The 21,310-nt window shown below is 38.1% G+C and overlaps 1 protein-coding gene across 1 annotated transcript in view; it reads left to right on the top strand.

Annotated features, from left to right (window-relative positions):
- Positions 1-21,310, top strand: part of RNF169 (ring finger protein 169) — an 83,257-nt gene that overhangs the window by 30,267 nt on the left and 31,680 nt on the right. The window contains exon 2 of the mRNA XM_049780276.1: positions 9,720-9,793. Coding sequence (XP_049636233.1) covers positions 9,720-9,793 — 74 coding nt within the window. The remainder of the gene's footprint in view (positions 1-9,719; positions 9,794-21,310) is intronic.

Below are 21,310 nucleotides of genomic sequence, written 5' to 3'. Positions count from 1 at the left end.
ACTGCTGACACCCGATTGGCATAGCGCACTGCAGCCTAGAACTCCTGGACTCAAGCCATCCTCTGGCCTCAGCCTGTTGAGTAGCTGGGACTACAAGGTCGCGCCACCATGCCCGGCCAAAGACAGGATTTTTAAAAATAATTGTTCAATAGTATTGTGTATTTATACCATTGTTTTTTTGTTTTTTGTTTTTTCTTTTTGAACGACACACCTCATTGTGCTCAGGGTTTATTTTTGAGTCTGTACTCAGGAATCACTCCTGGTGGAGCTCCAGAGATCATATGAAAATTCAAGGATCCAACTCGTATAGACCACATTTAAAGCCACTGCTGTACTCTCTCGCCATTGCTCCAGTCCATATAACACAATTTCTTTATCCTCATACCAAGTATTTGCATTATTTTCACATGTTAGCTATTATAAATAATATGGTAATAAATATATGCGTCTATAAATTTTTTTGTTTTGTTTTTGGGTCACACCCAGCAGTGCTCAGGGGTTACTCCTGGCTCTACGCTCAGAAATCGCTCCTGGCAGGCTCAGGGGACTATATGGGATGCCGGGATTCGAACCACTGACCTCCTGCATGAGAGGCAAACACCTTACCTCCATGCTATATCTCTGGCCTCGCGTCTATCCTTTTTAAATTAAATTTCTTTATTTTAGACATAATGGTTTACAGAGTTGTCATAATACAATTATTTCTGGCATTTCAACATTCTAACATCAATCTGACTACTAGTGTAACATTTCCATCCTCTTGTCATCAGTTTCCCACCCTCCCTCCAAACTGTCCCTTGGCAGGTACAAATACTTTGCTTAATATTGCTTGGTACAACTAAATGGTAAAGGAATTATGGGGGAAACTTCATTAAAAGAAAATTTGTGAAAATTGTCATATCTCTTGGGTCATTATGTCATTAACTGAAGGTCTTCTATATGTTCTATATAGTTGAGCATTTTGTTGTTGGTTTCGTTTGTTGAGTTTATGTGGCATCATATTTAGTGTATCCCTAGTGGGAAGTCAGTATTAAAATCATGGGGGTGTTGCACAACTCCTAAGCAGCCACGTGATCCACAGCTTTGAAAATCTGTGGAGCTGAGCTGATGAGCTCATATGGAGACAGCAGTGGTTCATAGGGGCCTTCCAAAGAGCCCCAGTTCAGTTAACTTCGAGGCTGGTATGTCTGAGTGTGTCCTATTAGTTGGGCCTCTCTTTCAAGAGTTAGATGTATCTATGGCATTGGCCACTTGTGCAAATATGGTGGAAGGCTCTGGATTTTGTGTGTTGAGTGTTTGTGGGTGTTGCTGCCCAGACTTCTGAAGAAAACAGGTGCTGGGGAAAATCATCCCCAGAGAAGTAAGTCATGTACCTGGCGTTTTTTGGCAGGTTTAAGTTTCTGCAAAGATTAGCGGAAAGGCAGTGAAGCCAGAATTTTGGAGTGGAAGCAGCTATAGGGTGCGTTTGAGTAGGAGCATTTGTTTTGTATGTGCAAAACCCTGGGAAAGAAAAAAAAAAGAAGAGAAAGAGGGAGAGGGAGAGAGGGGAGAGAGAAAAAGAGATAGGAGAGGGAGAGTAATTGAAAGAGAAAGGAGGAGAGAGGTGGAGGAGGGGATGTGGGAGTAGAGAGAAGAGAGAAGGGAAGAGAGCTAAGAGGCAGCTAAGAGGACCAGCTGTCCTCACATCTTTTTAAAGTAGTAATTTTTATCAACTTTGGATAGATACTGCTGGTCATATGGTGTTTCTATTTTTAATTTTTGTAGAAATCTCCAAACTGTTTTCCAAAGAGGCTGAACCAATTTATATTCCTACCAACAGTGAATGATGGGTTGTTTTTTTCTCTACCTCTCACCAGCCCTTGTTTCTCACTTTTTTGATATATACCATTCTCATAAGTTGAGGTGGTGTCTCCATAATACTGATACTGAGGTTTTGATTTTTGTTTTTTTTGGGGGGCTACACCTGGTGATGCTCAGGGTTTACTCCTGTCTCTGCTGTGCTCAGATATCGCTCCTGGATAGGGAGACCATATGGGACGCCTGGGATCGAGCCAGATCCATCCTGGATCTCCTGCTTGCAAGGCAGCGCCCCCACCACTGTGCTATGGCTCTGGCCCTGATACTGAGGTGTGTTTTTTTGTTGTTTTTTGTTTGTTTTTGGTTTTTGGGCCACACCCAGCAGCGCTCAGGTTACTCCTGGCTCTATGTTCAGATATCACTCCTGGCAGGCTCAGGGGACCATATTGGATGCCGGGATTTGAATCACCGACCTTCTGCATGCAAGGCAAATGCCTTACCTCCATGCTATCTCTCCAGCCCCGACACTGAGTATTTTTAATGTGCAAGTTGGCCTGCTTTTGGAGCTGGAGAGAGAGTACTTTAGGTAATGTGTTTTCCCTGTTAGGGTTTGATCTCTGGCAGCTCACCTGGTCTCCTTTTTTGATTTTTTTTTTTTTGGGGGGGTCACACCCGGCCGTGCTCAGGGGTTATTCCTGGCTCCAGGCTCAGACATTGCTCCTGGCAGGCACGGGGGACCATATGGGATGCCGGGATTCGAACTGATGACCTCCTGCATGAAAGGCAAACGCCTTACCTCCATGCTATCTCTCCGGCCCCTCACCTGGTCTCCTGAACCCAATCAGGAGTGATACCTGTGTGCAGAGCCTGGAATAAGTGCTAAGCAGTGCTTGCTGGATGTGGCAAAAAAAAAAAAAAAAAAAAAAAAAAAAAGGTTTGTTAGTTTGTATTCTTCGAGAAGTGTCTATTTAGCTCTTCTCCCCATTAAAAAATAGTCTTTTTTTTAAAAAGCAGCCCCCTTTTAGCTCTTCTCCCCATTAAAAAATAGTCTTTTTATTTTTTTTAAAGCAGCCCCCTTTTAGCTCTTCTCCCCATTTAAAAAATAGTCTTTTTATTTTATTTTTTTAAAAGCAGCCCCCTTTTATGCCATGTTTCATAGTATTTTTCATGGTATTTTTCTGGGTGGAGCAGTCTGACGCTTTCAGTTGAACTCAAGGCTCTTTTTCTTTGGCTTTCTTCTTTTCCTGATCATTCCTTTCAGGAAGCTGTCTGTCTCTTAGAGTGTTCACTTAATATGAACACTAATTCTCTTGGCAAGAATTGTGCCCTTGTTCATTTATGACAGTGCCAATAGCCTGTCGGGTAACACTGTAGACTCCTCAGTTTTGCCATGGTAACATTTGTGGAGCATTCCTTTTTGTCTACAATATCACCTGTTTTATAGATTCACATATTTGTGGCAAAGGAACAACTCATTGTTGTTGAGAAAACTCATTGTTTTCTAAAAGATCTAGAGAACATGGAACAAACAGGTGCCCTTCTTCTTTCCCTTTGCATTTGTCATTTTGTTAATTTACTGGAAGGTGGTAGTTCTGGCCAGAAGGCCCTTCTCCCCAATTTTGATGTTTTTTGTTGTTAAGTTTTGCTAGTGCTTTGTATATCTTGAATATTATCCTTTTTATTAAATGTATGTTATCTGACTTTTCTCCCATTTAGTATTATGTTGTTTTGTTTTGGTAATAGTTTCATAATGCAGAAGATTTTTAGTTTGATATTACCCCATTGTTTGGTTTGCTTTTGTTTTGCCAAGGGGGTCACTAAAATATCATGTATTTATTTTTGGTTTTGGGCTACACCTGATGATATTTTTCCTGGCTAGTGGGAGTCTAGTGAGACTCAGGAGACCATATGGAGACCTGGGCATTGAATTTGGTTCAGCCATGCACAAAGCTACACCCTATTCATTGTACTATCTCATGAGCCCCTAAAATATGGAGTGTGCATAGAGCTGTTTTTATTTGCCAGACAAAAATCTGTTAAGTGGTAGTATTCAGACTGGGGTCCAGGTTGATCTTGGCTTTTGAGAATTGTTAGAGTAGCATCTTCCCAATACAATTGAATGGGGTTTCTTTTTTTATTTTATTTTGAGTATAGATGTTTTGACAGTGAGCCTCATTTTCAAAGGCTCGACACAAGTAATAAAATGCCTATTTTGTAGTTTGTTGCCTATACTAATGAAAAAACCCTTTTCAGAGAAAACCCTTTTCTGGAAGGACTTCTAAGAAGTACAAATGCTTCTACATTCATACTAGACTGAATTTAATACTTGGCTTAGGTCACAGACTACAGGAGTTTGTCATTCTAAAGGCATCATATCCTTAGAGTTTCTCTTCCTGTTATCCTTGGCAGTCAGAGGGTAGACATTATGAAAGTAACGTCAATTATTGAATTCATTTACAAATGCCAAGTTATTTAGCATCTCAATGATGCCTGGAGTAATTTCTAGTATTTTTCCCCTGTAATGTGAAGAAAAGAGTGATATTGAAATACTTCAAAATACCTGTATTAGTACTTTCAATATCGATATTAGAAATAATTGTTATTCAAATATTTCCCAGGGCTCACTCTTAGTATGTATATTTTGTAGATTTGGGCAGCCTAGAATGGTTCATATGTATCCTTACTGTGTCATAAAGTAGTTCCTTTGCCCTGGGAATTTTTTTTCCCTGGTTCTTCTGGCAGTACTCAGGGGTTACTCCTTGCTCTACTCTCAGAAATTGCTCCTGGCAGGCATGGGGGACCATATGGGATGCTGGGATTCGAGCCACCATTCGTCCTGGATTGGCTGTGTGCAAGGCAAACTCCCTATCACTGTGCTCTCTCTCTGGCCCCAGGAATTTTTTTTTAAACCTACTTATCCCCACCAAGTTTTGACAGCCTGTGTGAAATGTGGCCAGTCATGGAACCAGGGAAGTCTCTTATTAGAGACTTGTTGCTCAGAGTTTGTTTCCCTAAAGATAATCATATAGGTAGTCTCTGTCTAGCATATCTCAGAATTTCAGACTCTCAGTAAGAAAGAATTTTTGGATTATAGTTTCTTTTTAAATTTTTTTTTGTTTCTGTTTGGGGGTTATATTCAGTGCTTCTCAAGGATTACTCCTTGCTCTATACTTAGAAGTCACTCCTGGCAGGCTCAAGGGACCATATGGGGTACTGGGGATCGAACCTGGGTCAGCCTGTGCAACACTGTACTACCCTCCCTGCTGTGCTATCACTCCAGCTCTGGCTTATAGTTTCTGTAAACAGTGAATTTGTGTTCAGTTCCCAGAAAGGAAATTTTCCTAGAATCCAAGTTACTATATACTGACCAAAGGAGGTCCTTGTGAGGAGACCTTTTAAGATAGGCAGGGAGGCCTGTTGGATGTACTTTTCTGTGCAGTGTGTGTGCTTGAGCACATATGTGCAATGTATGTAACTGCTCTTGTACACATACTTATTTGGCCTACCATATGTTCACTAAAAGGGGGCTGCTTCATTTATTCTAGTGATTCTTTGTTACTACTACTTCTATTGCTACCATCAAGTATATTCTTCTGCCTTCCTGTTAAGTAGGTTGATTTCCATTTGATAGATGAAAACAAGATAGAAGCTTTGACATTTCTAAATACTTTTAACTGATATAGCATGTTTCAGAATCAATTATGTTCTTTTGTATGCCCATAGAGGAAAAATATTTTTTAAAAGTCATGTTGACAATTACAGAGGCCATTATTAAAATTTGAAATAGGGTTAAATATTCTAGTTAATGCACATTGGCCCAATTAACCATCTTTTGTGTGTGAGGGGAGAGGGGTTTCCAAGCAGTACTTAGGAGACCTATAGATCTCATCAGCAATTCTCAGCCAACTGGTATAGTACTAAGAGCTGGAGGATGTGATGCTTCTCAGGCCCTGCAGTGCTGGGGATATATGGGCCACTTCAGCAGTGCTGCCTTCCCACCCCCCCCCTCACTCCTAGGCAGTGCATACAGGGGTCCTCAGACTTTTTAAACAGGGGGCCAGTTCACTGTCCTTCAGACTGTTGGAGGGCCAGATTATAGTAAAAACAAAAATTATGAACAAATTTCTATGCACACTGCATATATCTTATTTAGATGTGAAGAAACAAAATGGGAATAAATACAATATGTGGTCCGCGGGCCGTAGTTTGAGGACCATTGGATAGGACCTCTAGGACTACATCTGGCAGTACTGAAGGGACTATGTGCTGGGAATCAAACCTGATGTGAGTACATGCTAGGCATTTGTCCTAACCATTGTACTCTTCTCTCATGGTCCCTCTTAACTGTGTTAGTATTGAAGAGTTGATTTAACAGTGTAATTTTTGAACTATTGGGCATGATTCTATTTCATGTAGCACAGTTTTACTGCAGCAAAAGGGTCTTGACTACTTTGTTTTGGGCCACTTCCAGTGCTTTGCAGTGCTCTGGGGCTACATCCATCTTGGATTGAGCCTGGGTCTCCTGTATGTAAAACATGAGCCCCAACCTATTGGGCTGTCTCTGTAATCCTTAACATTTTGTATTTTTAAACCATTTAGCACCATTAATCTTTTAAAAAATATGATATGTTGGGGCTGGAGAGATAGCATGGAGGTAAAGCGTTTGCCTTTCATGCAAGAGGTCATCGGTTCGAATCCCAGCGTCCCATATGGTCCCCTGTGCCTGCCAGGAGCAATTTCTGAGCATGGAGCCAGGAGTAACCCCTGAGCACTGCCGGGTGTGACCCAAAAACCACAAAAAAAAAATATGATATGTTGATACTGTTGATGATTTCATGTGTTTATCATTCCAACACCACACTCATGACCAGAATACCCACTTCCCCTCCACCATGGTCACAAGGAAAGGAAAGGGAACAGAAGGGAAGGGGAGGGGAGGGAAGAAGGAAAGGAAAGGAAGGAAAGGAGGGAAGGAAGAAAGGAAGATGCAACATTTACAGGAGAAAGGAGAAAGGAAAGGAAAGGAAGGAAAGGGAAGGGGAGGGGAAGGGTGGGGAGGGGAGGGGGAGGGAAGGAAAAGGAAGGTGCAACATTTACAGTAGTTGCAAGGTGAATTTAAGAGAAAGAATGAAAGAAAGGAAACTGCAACTTTTACAACATTTACAAAAGTAGTCTCAAGGTGAATTTAAGACCTTAAGATTAGACATGAATCAATAAAATACACTGAGGAAAATATAGACAAAGTCTACCAAAAATAGACATCTAATCTTTTATGTTATCTTTACTCCTACTAATGCTTTTTCTTTTGTTTTTGCCTTATACTGGTTCTGTAACTTGAGAAGGTCATAAACTTCTCATTTTCTTTATTGTAAAAAATGACACAATTCTTAAAAAGTTCTTATAAAGGTTAAGAAATATATGTGAAGTATATTACATATAATAGGTTCTCCATAAATAGGTTGTATGTGTTACTTTTTTGCTTTTTCTTTTAAGGACTTGATTTTTTTAAAATAACATTTTTCTATAATTTAGAAACTGTACTTTTGATATAGGTATAAAATAGTTGTCAGGATTTATCTTTTTTAATAATATCTTTAAGCACCATGATTATTTACATGTTTGTAGTTGGGTTTCAGTTATAAAAAAAGAACAACACTCTTTACCAGTGCAGCCTTCTCATTACCAACCCCCCCCCCTCCAATCTCTTCCCTCCTTCCCCTACCTGTATTTGAGAGTCCTTCCAGCCCTCATTTCTATTATTCTGGGTATAATTACAATAATGTCTTTATTTTTCTTAAATCCCACAGATAAGTGAGATTATTCTATGTTTGTCTCTCTTCCTCTGACTTATTTTACTCAGCATAGGACTTTTTTTATTTTTAAGTAGGCAAAGATGATGCTTTTTCTTTTTTAATTTTATTTTGTTGAAACAATTGTGATTTACAAAGTCCTTTATATTTTAGCTATACAGTGAGTCAGGGCCATTCCCACAAAACGTGGACCTTTTTCTACCAATTAACCCAGAGTGCATCCTATACCACCACCATTTAAGTTTAGATTGTTAAAGTTTAGATCTCTTGATTCTATTGTCATTGTTTTTGGCTTGGAGATGCTTGCTTTCTAAAACTAGGTTATACAGGTGTCTATACATGGTAGAGTTTTAAGTTCTGTTTGCTGCACCTATGTTTTTAGAACCAGTGTTTCTGAAGGCTGTTCACAATTCTCAAGCATACTAAAAAAGAGTCTAAAATAGTTGAAATAGCTGAAAGAGGACTGAGTCAGCTTTTGAGGCTCATACTTTTACATAACAAATGTTTATCAGCCACAGATAGATCTGTAATTATTAGTACATTTTAGAATTACTGTTGTCTTTAGTTCACTAAAATAGACAAAGGGTGTGTAGAAATATGTGCATGTAAGGAGGTAGAAATGTATACCTTAGTCCCTCTTTTTAACAATTTTTGGATTTACCTTTTATTCTGTTTATTGGGGGGGGGCGTTCTAAGCAGGGTTCAGGGAGCTTGCGTGTCACTCCCAGTCATACTTAGCCAATTAGTCTAGAATCTAGATAGTACACTGCTAGGTGACCATATATGGGGTTCCCAGGACCACCCCTCTTGTTGACAAGGACCTCTAGAGTAATCTGGTGGTGGATGGGGGACTTCAGGGCTACATCCTATGATGTTGGGGATGGGTGACCTATTTCTCTTTTCTTAATGGAATTTTCATCACCAGATTTTTATAATCAACATCTATTGTCTCAGTGAACCACAATATCAAATTTAAAACTACATATGGAGAGGGGGAGAAAAAGAATTTCAGCTGAGAAAATAGCATAACAATTTTAAAAATGTGTGCATGTTAACTGAAAACTGAAGGGTTGGGGAGATACAGACTTTTAGAAAAATAAAGTTGTTTTCAGTAATTGGTGAACCTTGATTGATATTTGAAGAGTTTTAACTGATCAAAACTGCTGAATGCTTTTAGGATGAGAGTAAGCTTATATGCTGAAATATATACAGGAGAATAATTTCATATGAAATATGAAATATTACATATTGAAATATATAATATCTATGAATAAAACTTAATTGATTTATAATAAAACAAGAATTTGAATATAGTTCTTGCCTTATAATCTCTTTTTTTTTTTTTTTTTTTTTTTTTTTTTTTTTTTTTTTTTGGTTTTGGGCCACACCCGGTAACGCTCAGGGGTTACTCCTGGCTATGTGCTCAGAAGTTGCTCCTGGCTTGGGGGACCATATGGGACACCGGGGGATCGAACCGCGGTCCGTCCAAGGCTAGCGCAGGCAAGGCAGGCACCTTACCTGTAGCGCCACCGCCCGGCCCCGCCTTATAATCTCTTAACCTATTCTTTTGATAGGGACTCCCTTTCAAAATCTGTATAAAATAATCCTTCCTATACGTACTTTCCTTCAGGGCCGTAGGTGCTAACTGTACTATGCATACATACTTGTTTATTTTCTGTTTTCTTCTCTAAGATTATACATTTTTTTTAAGAGCAAGGACTTAACTCTTAGTACTTTTTTCTAGTGCTTAGAATTGTGTCTGGTTTATACAGGTTAATAAATATTAGTGAAATGAGGAAAGGAATATTAAAATTAAGATATCCAAAATTTGGGTCCGGAGTGGTGGTGCAAGTGATAAGGCATCTGCCTTGCCTATGCTAGCCTAGGACTGACGGTGGTTCGATCCCCTGGCGTCCCATATGGTCCCCCAAGCCAGGAACGATTTCTGAGTGCATAGCCAGGAGTTACCCCTGAGTGTCACTGGGCGTGGCCCCCCCAAAACAAGATATTCAAAATTTCTATGTGGTATCTAATGTGGGACAGTATAGAAACAAGGTCTTAGTTTCTTCCTAGAAAATCCTGCTAAAAATGTTTTGTTCTCCTTTCCTTCAGAATTTATATTCAGAGCACCAATCAAATTAAGCAAGCCTGGAGAACTTTGTGAGGAATATGAAAGCCTGAGAAAGGTAGAGTATACACATGATGACATTGATCTTCAGATAAATTGAAACAATACTGTTAAAGAATGCTTGATAGATGGGGGTCAGAGTAATAGCATAGCAGATAAGGCATTTGTCTTTCACATGGCCAATCTCTGGCATCTCATATTGTCCCACAGGACTGCCAGGAGTAATTTCTTAGTGCAGAGCCAGGAGTAACCCCTGAGAACTGCCGAGTGTGGTCCAAAATAAATTTAAATAAAATAAAATACTGTTCAATAGAAATTTTGATTTACTAAGATTTTAAAGTTTTACAATACAGAGCCCCTCTTTTTTTTTTTTTTTTATCCCTTCTTTTCTTTACGCCATCTTAAAACCATCCAATCATGTTCTATAACTGTAATAAAAGTAAGTAAACCTTAACTTAGAATTCTTTTTTTTTATTTTTTAATATATATATTTGGGGGTTGTTGTTATTTGGGGTTTGGGCCACACCTGGGGTACCCCTTCAGGGCCTCCTTCTGGTTTAGTGCTTGGGGTTACTTTTGGTGATACTCAGTAGACCATGCATTGCCTGTTATTTTACTAGGGCTTCCTTCATGTAAAGCATGTACTCAGCCTGTCTCTCCAGTCACTATCTCTCCAGTCCAAGACCTTATTTAAAATTGCCTTTTTCACAGATGAAAATGTACAGATGAAAGTCATATACTGTATGATTCTGTTTATGGAAAATGTCCAGACTGGACAAATACACAAAGACAGATTAGTGGTTGATGAAACTACATTGTGAGGAAGGGGGTATATTGCACTAAGTGACTTTATTGCAGTTGTGATTTCTTTTTTGGGGGAGGTTATTTGTTTTTTGGGTCACACCCATTATGCTCAAGGGTTACTCGTGGCTCTGCACTCAGAAATGACTCCTGGCTTGGGGGACTATATGGGATGCTAGGGATAGAATATCTGGGGCAGCCGTGTGCAAGGCAAATACCCTACTACTGCGCTATCTTGCTGGCACCTGCAGTTGTGATTTCTAAAATGGATTTATGGTGTGCCACCGTTTGGTAAATTTACTAAAAATAATTGAACTGTGCTCTTGAAATGAGTGAATTACACAGTGTATAAAAATATGACTCAATAAAGTCGTAAAACTATTTTTGTAATTTGATCAAGAATATCATTTTAGTTTATTTTTATTAAGGCACTATGATTTACAAAGTTATTCATAATAGCATTTCATGCATATAATCTTGTTATAACAGTCTCATCAGCAGTCAATTGCCCTCAACCAATGTCCCCAGATTTCCCTTCCCCTGTTATAAAATTATTAAGACGCATTAGATATTTAGATGAGGGACTTGATAGAAAAAGTGTCTCCTAGATAGCCTGGAGATACTACATGATCAGCTAAACACATGGTTTGCATGCTGGAGACCTAGATACAATTCCCAGTACCCTGTGGTCCTGAGCACCTGGGGATTGGCTTCTCAGTACTGCCTGGTGTGGTGTCTCCAAAAACAGAAATTTATATTTTCTTGGAATGCATATTTTCTGAAATCATATAATGTGAAGTTTACATATCTGGATAGATATCTAAGAAAGAAAATCTTTAAAAAATTACTACTGAGCAAAGTATGGTAAGTAGAAATTCTTCAGAATTCATTGTCGCTAATTTGATGTAACATACTAGAGATAATACTTTTTATTTAGTGTGCTTACTATTTTAAGTGACAATAAAACCTTCTATAAGGGCTAAAAATGTTGATAAATTTTTTCTCTTAATGGAATCCTTTCAAAAGATGTTTACTTAATAGTTATGGACCCTCCCACCCATAAAGGAGTACTACAGTGACTGAAATTGCTCTGGTTTCTGATTTTTAGGATAAATAGGTTTATGTTAGAATATAATGAATATATGGATATAACATGCATATTCATAGATTTATGTTTATAACTACATGTAATGTTCTTTTTGCCATGTGTTGTTTACATAAAAAATTCCAAAGATTTATGTAGAACAAATGTATAAGACCCTCATTTCCTTATTTTCCTCACTTAGCTAGGGGTAACTAGTTACTAACAGTAACTAGCACTAACATAGAACTAGTATATGCCCTCTTTTGTATACTCTTTCTTACACTCTTACACACACATACACACACACAAAACTATTTCTCTCTTTAGTCTTTTATTTTAGTATAAATGAGCTCATTATGTATATTAAATTTTTTACCCAATATCTGATATTTATGCATTCTTGCTGCATGCCAGGTGCTGGAAATTTAGTGCTTCAGATATATTTTATTCTAGTGGGGAGGAAAGACAGGAAAGGAGCAAACAAATATTTGATATATATTAACAAAAAGGTATATATTTACAAAACTGAGTAAGAGATGGGAGTGAAAAGGAAACGTTAAGAGACAGGTAAAGGGGGCCGGGAAGGTGGCGCTAGAGGTAAGGTGTCTGCCTTGCAAGTGCTAGCGTAGAATGAACCGCGGTTCGATCCCCCGGCATCCCATATGGTCCCCCCCCAAGCCAGGAGCGACTTCTGAGTGCATAGCCAGGAGTAACCCCTGAGCATCAAACGGGTGTGGCCCAAAAACCAAAAAAAAAAAAAAAAAAAAAGACATGTAAAGGCAGTATTAGTCAGATTGATGAAGTAGTATCTTCAGAGAAGACAACATTTGAGTTGGGGCATGAAAGAATGAGCATACCAAGTAAAGGAATGAGGAAAGAGCATTCCAGATGAAGGGAGCAGCACATGCACAGGCCCTGAGCTTGAACACTTTTGGGTGATTCAAGGAACCCTGTGGTTGGATTGAGTGTACACAGAATTGGTGATAGGACTGTATGGAGATTTGGTAGGAGATAATAGGGAGAAAAAAGAAGGACCATATTGATGGTCTAGTTGATCTAATAAAGAGGCTACATTTATTTTACTTTCAGTGTGAAGGAAAACCAATAAGATTTGACTTTATGATTTAAAATACTCTCTGGCTGCTTGTAGAAAATTAATTATAATGACCTTGCAAGTTAGAAATGTATTTACTGTGAATAACAGAGGCTCCCAAATAATGGCTCAAAGAAAGCGAGTTTTAGGGGCCAGAGCAATAGCACAGTGGTAAGGTGTTTGCCTTGCATGCGGCCAATGCAGGACAGACCCCAGTTTGAATCCCCGCATCCCACAGGGTCCCCTGAGTCTGCCAGGAGCGACTTCTGAGCACAGAGCCAGGATAACCCTTGAGTGCTGCCGGGTGTGACCCAAAAACCAAATCCTCCCCCCCCCAAAAAAAAATAGGGTTTTAATTTTCTCAAGTAACAAGAAAACTGGAGCAAGGCAGTCATGGATTGATATGGCAGCACTCTAACATTAGAGATCCAGGTTTCTTTGTCTTTTTGCATAGACATCTTTAAGTGCTTCTCTTTATATTGTGAGATGACTGTAAATCTGTAACTCATATCTAGATGGAAGGCAGAAGAGAAACTATAGGCTGAATTAGAGTCCTTTTTGGTTTATAGGTTTGTTTCTGGGCTTACTTCTAGGAAATCACTAAAGGAAAGAATTTTGTTTCACTCTTGAGAAAAGTTTTTCTTGAACATTTTTTCTGTATGTTTGTATTTTTCTGTATGTTCTATATGAAAAAGAAAAGAATTTCAAGGAAGAAATCATCTTAATTTATTTTTATTTCCATTTTACATGGAATTGGCTCTTTTCCTTATTAAAATTTTTTTAATTTAAAGTACCATAGCCTGCAAAGTTATTTATTGGTAATTGAGTTTTAGGCATGTAATATTTCTTTTTTTGTTGTTGTTTATGTTTCTTTTATTTCTTTGCAAAGCTCATAATATTTCAACATCAATTCCATCAGAGTTTTAACTCCTATTACCAGTGTTTCCATATCTCATCAACTTTTCCTTTTTAATATTTAAAATATTCTGTTTATGATTTAGCTTAAACTCATTATTTGCAAAAATAAATCTTTATGTTGATACAGTTGGTTAGATGCTTAACTTCAACTACTTGGTAAAATAATAGCTATTTTATAATAGAATTTGGGAACACATACTTCAGCATGCTTTTGTTTGTCTTCTTCAAACTGTTGGACTTTGAAAGGTAGGGATGGAAGAAAAAAACATATTTCTTTTAGACTGCTTTATTGTCCTTAGTTTCTGTAGTGGGAAAGATGAACTGCTTTCAATAGTTCTGTGGATCACATGAGTGGTTTAGACTTTCTCTGAATGGTTTACTGAACTATCAGTTTCTTTTCTCTCCTCCGTTTTTAGGGAGTATTTTCTCTCCATTCCTAGCTTAATTATTCAAATAATAAACATGCAATTTTTTTGCAGTTCTTGAAGAACAAAGTAATAAGATATGATCAGTGAGTTACTCAAGAGAATAACCACTCTTTTAAGGTAGTCATTATTTTTTGAAGGAATTGTTTTAAAGGTAAGTAAGCTTTCAAGACCCAATACTTTGAAAATTCAATCTTTAAAATCTCTTGTCATCTTTTTTCTATGAAATGAAAATATTTTATATGTCATTAAAATCTTATTTAAATCTGATTTCATATAAATCTGGCAGTGAAGTGTGTCATGAGCTGAATGTTGTAACTGGCCTTTTTATTTTATTTTTCCTTTTTTTGGGGAAACTTTTTTTTTATGTAAACATCTTGATTACATATATGATTGTGATTAGGTTTCAGTCATGTAAAGAACATCCCCTTCACCAGTGCCACATTCCCACCACCAATCTCCCTCCATCCCACCCCCACCTGTACTCTAGACAGGCTTTAAAGTTCCCTGCCTTTTTATTTTAAAGCAACTTTGTATTTACCTGGAAAGGTTTAAAGAAGTTCCTCACATTGCAGAAGCCTTAGTTGCTTGGTTGGTTAAAGTTTGTTTTCTGTTAGAATGTAATGTCTTTCTAGATGAGTCTGTTTGTTAGTTTCTTTTTTTTTTTTTTTTTGGTTTTTGGGCCACACCCGGTGACGCTCAGGGGTTACTCCTGGCTATGCGCTCAGAAGTCGCTCCTGGCTTGGAGGACCATATGGGATGCCGGGGGATCGAACCGCGGTCCGTCCTAGGCTAGCGCAGTTAAGGCAGGCACCTTACCTTTAGCGCCACCGCCCGGCCCTAGTTTCTTTAATTAGATATTACTGTATTAGTTTTCATTTAGGTATTCAACAACTGCTGAGTCAATTAAATTGGTTTTTTGGTTTGTTTTGGTTTTTGGTTTTGGCGTCACATCTGGAGGTGCTGAGGGGTTACTCCTGGCTCTGAGCTCAGAATCTGCTCTTGGCAGGCTTGGGAGACCATTTGGGATGCCGGAATTCGAACCACTGTTGGTCCTGGATTGGCTGCTTGCAAGGCAAATGCCCTACCATTGTGCTATCTCTCCAGACTCAAATTGTTAATCGTGTAGCTTCAAAACATCTTTTAAGAGAAATTAGGAATTGCTCTTAGGAATTACAGCAGTTTGTGATAGAGTTAGATATAGATTAAGTATTTTTATGCTATGTTACTTGAATCCCTTTTTGTTTCCTCTAAAATGGTAATGTTTAATCTTTGAATAAATGCCTGCTTTTGGCATGTGCTGATAATGCCTCTTTTTAGAGTTAGAAAATAGATACAGAACCTCAGAGTCCATCTTTAAGACCAAGTAAACTGAGCCATACTTAGGGAAAAAAATCATCTAAAGCTTATATTATAGGATGTTCAAAATCTAAAAGAGTTTAAATAAAATCTCTCTTAATCTTTCTACCCTTCTGCTGATGACAGTTACCTGATGAAAAAAACAACTTTATCTTTTCAGAGTAAATAGGATATCTGGGTATGATCACATTTAAGTAGTAGCAATTTATTTCTGCAGTGCATGTCTTGTATTTTTGATGAGAAGGGAGCATCACAATTACAAGACTGCTATACTAGGGTAGCAGTTTTTTTTTTTTAAAGAAAATGATTGAAATAGAGAATTATTTTATATCAATACTGTTCCTAAAACAGTAGTATTTTATTTTAGAGAATAGTTTACCATAATGTTATTTCAGGACCAGAGAAATAGTACAGCAAACAGGATACTTGTGCACACAGCCAGCCTGGGTTCAATTCCTGGCATTGCATATATGGACCTTCCTGAATGCAGAACCAAGGGTAAACTCAAAACCACTGAGTATAGCCTCAAAACCAAAATAGCAAAACAAAAAAATGAATAATTATTTCAGTGCTAGCCAAACTGAAATTTTCTAGAAGCAATTGAAGTTCTTCTGTTTCTAGTAAAAATAAAATATTTTGTTTTGTGTTTGGTTAGTGAGGTTTTTAGTAAATTTAAAATAACTTTTCTTCTCTGCTTATAAAAGTAAGCAGGATTGTTTATTTGTAAAAGTTCATGTTTTAAGGGCTGGAGCGGTAGTGCAGTGAGAAAGTGTTTGCTTTGTATGTGGCCAACCCAGGTTCATCCCAAACATCCTTCATGGTCCCAAGTCTGCCAAGAATGATTTCTGAGCGAAGAGTCAGGAATAATCCCTGAGTGCCACTGGGTGTGGCCCAACAACAACAACAACAACAACAACAACAAGTTCAGATTGGAAAAAAGATTTGAAGCAGGAAAAAAATATCAATAATTCTATTACCATAGGTCATATTTAACTGTATATTATACAGTTAAGTTTAAGATTTTTTTTATCTAATTAAAGAACTATGATATACAAAGTTATTGATGGTTGAGTTTTAGGCCTATGATATTTCAATGCTGATCTCACCAACAGTGTCAACTCTCACTAACAGTGTTCCCATAAGATTTTTTCACAAAATAATTTTGTGATTACACTATGCATCTACCATGCCATTTTGGCCAATATTTTTATTTAGGGAATATATGCAACTTCATGCCAGTACATCTAGATTTCTGCCAAAGTTTTTAATGATTGTATAGAATAAAAATACATTATGAATATTACATGTATTGCAATATTTTTCATAATGCCAAAGAATCAGAAATAACTTGGAGGGGTAGGATTTGGGGTTTTACCGAGCAATGTTCAGGGGCTACTCATGATTCTGTGCTCTGAGGTTGCTCTTTACAATGCTCAGGGGACTGAATGTATATGTGGTCCCAGGCCTTGAACCACGGTGGACCACCTGCATAATCCCTGCACTACTTTCAGACCCCTAAATGACTTTTTAAATTATAACATATAAGGAGAAATTCCACATGATTTTTTTTGTTTGTTTTGGTTTTTGGGTCACACCTGGCAGCGCTCAGGGGTTACTCCTGGCTCCACGCTCAGAAATCACTCCTGGCAGGCTCAGGGGACCATATGGGATGCCGGGATTTGAACCAATGACCTTCTGCTTGAAAGACAAACGCCTTGCCTCCATGCTATCTCTCCAGCTCCATGATTATTATTATTTTTTTTTAACAAAGTTTAAATCTCTAGTGAAGATTCACAAGTAATATAGTTTCACTGAGACTGAAAGCTTTGATAGATTTTTCTGGATTCAGTTGAAAGTTTATTTTATTTGGGTTTTGGGATTATGCCAGCTGCATGCAGGGCTTAATCCTGGCTCTGTGCTTAGGAATTGCCAGAGGTCAGCCCGGGGTAGAGCTCAGAGAATTGTATGTGGTGCTAAGGATCAAAACACAGATCTGCTGTCTTCAAGGCAAGCTCCCTACCCACTCTACTATCATCACTCCAGCCCTGCCTGGTACCTTATATTTTAATTATTATTTCTTAATAATGTAGTTTTGAGTTAAGAAGTGTGTGACACCTCCATTTTTATTTCTTCATATAATTGCTTTGAACATTCAACCTGATGTGTTTCCAAATAAATTTCTTTGGGGTAGCTCAACAATGTTCAGGGGTTACTCCTGGTTCTGCACTCAGGAATCATTCCTGGTGGACTTGGAGGACTATATGGGAAGCCAGGGGTTGAATCCAGGTCAGTCATATGCAAGGCAGACACCCTACCCAATGTACTTATCTCTCCAGACCCAACCAAACAAATTTTAGAGTGTTCTATTTCCTTGAAAAATATCATTGGGCTTTTTGGTTGGAATTGTATTAAATCTGTAAATCACTTTTTAAGTATATAGTCATTTTAACATTGGCTTTTCATTTCTTTTTATTTTCATTCCTTTGTTTTTTATTATTTAACATTTTCATTATAGCTTTCAACTCTTATGTCTTACACTTCCTTTGTTAAATTTATCCTATTTTATCTTTTTCATAATTAATGCAAAATTTATTACTCTTGATGCCACTTCCAGTTTATTACTATTATTAATGTCTTGCATTTTTTCTGCTACATTCTTGCAATTAATAAACCAGCATTGATTATTAAGTGAAATATATAGTTTATATTAAGATTCAGACTTTGTGGTGCAGAAGCTTCTCAGTTTAATATATTCCCATCTGTTAATCTCTGCTTTCACTTGCTTGGAGAGTGCAGTTTCCTCTTTGAAGATGCCTTTAGTCTCAATGTCCTGGAGTGTTTTTTCCTACGTGTTGTTCTATATATCTTATGGTTTTGGGTCTGATATCGAGGTCTTTCATTCATTTGGATTTAACCTTCGTACCTGATGTTAGCTGGGGGTCTAAGTTCAAGTTTTTGCAAGTGGCTAGCCAGTTGTGCCAACACCACTTGTTGAAGAGGCTTTCTTTGCTCCATTTAGGATTTCTTGCTCCTTTATCAAAAATTAGGTGATTGTATGTCTGGGGAACATTCTTTGAGTATTCAAGCCTATTCCACTGATCTGAGGGCCTGTCTTTATTCCAATACCATGCTGTTTTGGTAACTATTGCTTTGTAGTACAGTTTAAAGTTGGGGAAAGTAATTCTTTTTCCCAATGATTGCTTTAGCTATTCTAGGGTGTTTATTGTTCCAAATGAATTTCAAAAGGGCCTGATCCACTTCTTTGAAGAATGTCATGGGTATCTTTAGAGGGATCGCATTAAATCTGTACAATGCTTTGGGGAGTATTGCCATTTTAATGATGTTAATCCTGCCAATCCATGAGCAGGGTATGTGCTTCCATTTCCGTGTGTCCTCTCTTATTTCTTGGAGCACAGTTTTATAGTTTTCTTTGAATAGGTCCTTCACATTTTTAGTCAAGTTGATTCCAAGATATTTGAGTTTGTGTGGCACTATTGTGAATGGGGTTGTTTTCTTAATGTCCATTTCTTCCTTATTACTATTGGTGTATAGAAAGGCCATTGATTTTTGTGTGTTAATTTTGTAGCCTGCCACCTTGCTATATGAGTCTATTGTTTCTAGAAGCTTTTTCGTAGAGACTTTAGGGTTTTCTAGGTAGAGTATCATGTCATCTGCAAACAGCGAGAGCTTGACTTCTTCCTTTCCTACCTGGATTCCCTTGATATCTTTTTCTTGCCTAATCACTATAGCAAGTACTTTCAGTGCTATGTTGAATAGGAGTGGTGAGAGAGGACAGCCTTGTCTTGTGCCAGAATTTGGAGGAAAGGCTTTCAGTTTTTCTCCATTGAGGACAATATTTGCTTCTGGCATGTGGTAGATGGCCTTAACTATATTGGGAAAGGTTCCTTCCATTCCCATCTTGCTGAGAGTTTTGATCAAGAATGGGTGTTGGACCTTATCAAATGCTTTCTCTGTGTCTATTGTTATGATCATGTGATTTTTATTTTTCTTGTTGTTGATACTGTGTATTATGTTGATAGATTTACGGATGTTAAACCAGCCTTGCATTCCTGGGATGAAACCTACTTGATCGTAGTGGATGATCTTCTTTTTTTTTTTTTTTTTTTTTTTTTTTTGGTTTTTTTGGGCCACACCCGTTTGATGCTCAGGGGTTACTCCTGGCTATGCGCTCAGAAGTCGCTCCTGGCTTGGGGGGACCATATGGGATGCCGGGGGATCGAACCGCGGTTCATTCTACGCTAGTGCTTGCAAGGCAGACACCTTACCTGTAGCGCCACCTTCCCAGCCCCGGATGATCTTCTTAATGAGGCATTGAATCCTATTTGACAGGATTTTGTTGAGGATCTTTGCATCTGTATTCATCAGCGATATTGGTCTGTAATTTTCTTTTTTCGTAGCATCTCTGTCTGGTTTAGGTATCAAGGTGATGTTGGCTTCATAAAAGCTATTTGGAAGTGTTCCTGTTTTTTCGATTTCATGAAAGAGTGTTGCCAGGATTAGTAGAAGTTCCTCTTGAAAGGTTTGAAAGAATTCATTAGTAAATCCATCTGGGCCTGGGCTTTTGTTTTTGGGCAGACATTTGATTACTGTCTTAATTTCCTCAATAGTGATGGGTGTGTTTAGAATGCTACATCCTCTTCATTCAACTGTGGAAGATTATAAGAGTCCAAAAATGGGGCCCGGAGAGATAGCACAGCGGCGTTTGCCTTGCAAGCAGCCAATCCAGGACAAAGGTGGTTGGTTCAAATCCCGGTGTCCCATATGGTCCCCCGTGCCTGCCAGGAGCTATTTCTGAGCAGACAGCCAGGAGTAACCCCTGAGCACAGCCGGGTGTGACCCCCAAAAAAAAAAAAAAAAAAGGTCCAAAAATGTATCCATTTCTTCCAGGTTTTCATTTTTAGTGGCATAGAGTTTCTCAAAGTAGTTTCTGATTACCCTTTGAATCTCTACCATATCAGTAGTGATCTCTCCTTTTTCATTCCTAATATGAGTTATCAAGTTTCTCTCTCTTTCTTTGTTAGTTTTGCCAGTGGTCTATCAATCTTGTTTATTTTTTCAAAGAACCAACTTCTGCTTTCGTTGATCTTTTGGATTGTTTTTCGGGTTTCCACTTCACTGATTTTTGCTCTCAGCTTTGTTATTTCCTTCTGTCTCCCTATTTTTGGGTCCTTTCGTTGAGTACTTTCTAATTCTATGAACTGCGTCATTAAGCTATTCAGGTATGCCCCTTCTTCTTTCCTGATGTGTGCTTGCAAAGCTATAAATTTTCCTCTCAGTACCGCTTTTGCTGTGTCCCATAAGTTCTGATAGTTTGTGTCTCCATTGTCATTTGTTTCTAGGAAGGTTTTGATTTCCTCTTTGATTTCATCTTGGACCCACTGGTTATTGAGTATGAGGCTGTTTAACTGTGAACTATCCTAATAATGAGAATGTACGAGGGAAATAAAAAGCCTGTCTAGAGTACAGGCAGGGGTTGGGTGGGGAGGAGGGAGATTTGGGACATTGGTGATGGGAATGTTGCACTGGTGATGAGTGGTGTTCTTTACATGACTGAAACCCAAAAACAATCATGTATGTAATAAAGTTGGTTAAATAAAAAAATTTAAAAAAAAGATTCAGACTTTGTGATGGATTTGAAAATTGAATGACATGCAGACAGATATAACAAAATTTCACAGATTGATTAGTTTACAGTCAAAAGAATTTATGTTATGAAGCAGAGCAAGTAACACAAGATGAGGTCATGTTGAAATATTTGGTGTCTGTCCCTCCTTCTCACTCATAAATGACACTCTTTTTCCTGTAGCCTCACCTGGTAGAAGGAGTGAGGGATCTCCCTGAAAAGGATCATGCTAAGGGAAACAGGTCAAAAGG

This window comes from Suncus etruscus, chromosome 9, assembly GCF_024139225.1.
Source record: "Suncus etruscus isolate mSunEtr1 chromosome 9, mSunEtr1.pri.cur, whole genome shotgun sequence".
In the NCBI taxonomy this organism is placed as follows: domain Eukaryota; kingdom Metazoa; phylum Chordata; class Mammalia; order Eulipotyphla; family Soricidae; genus Suncus; species Suncus etruscus.
This window is presented reverse-complemented; position numbering and strand designations above follow the sequence as displayed.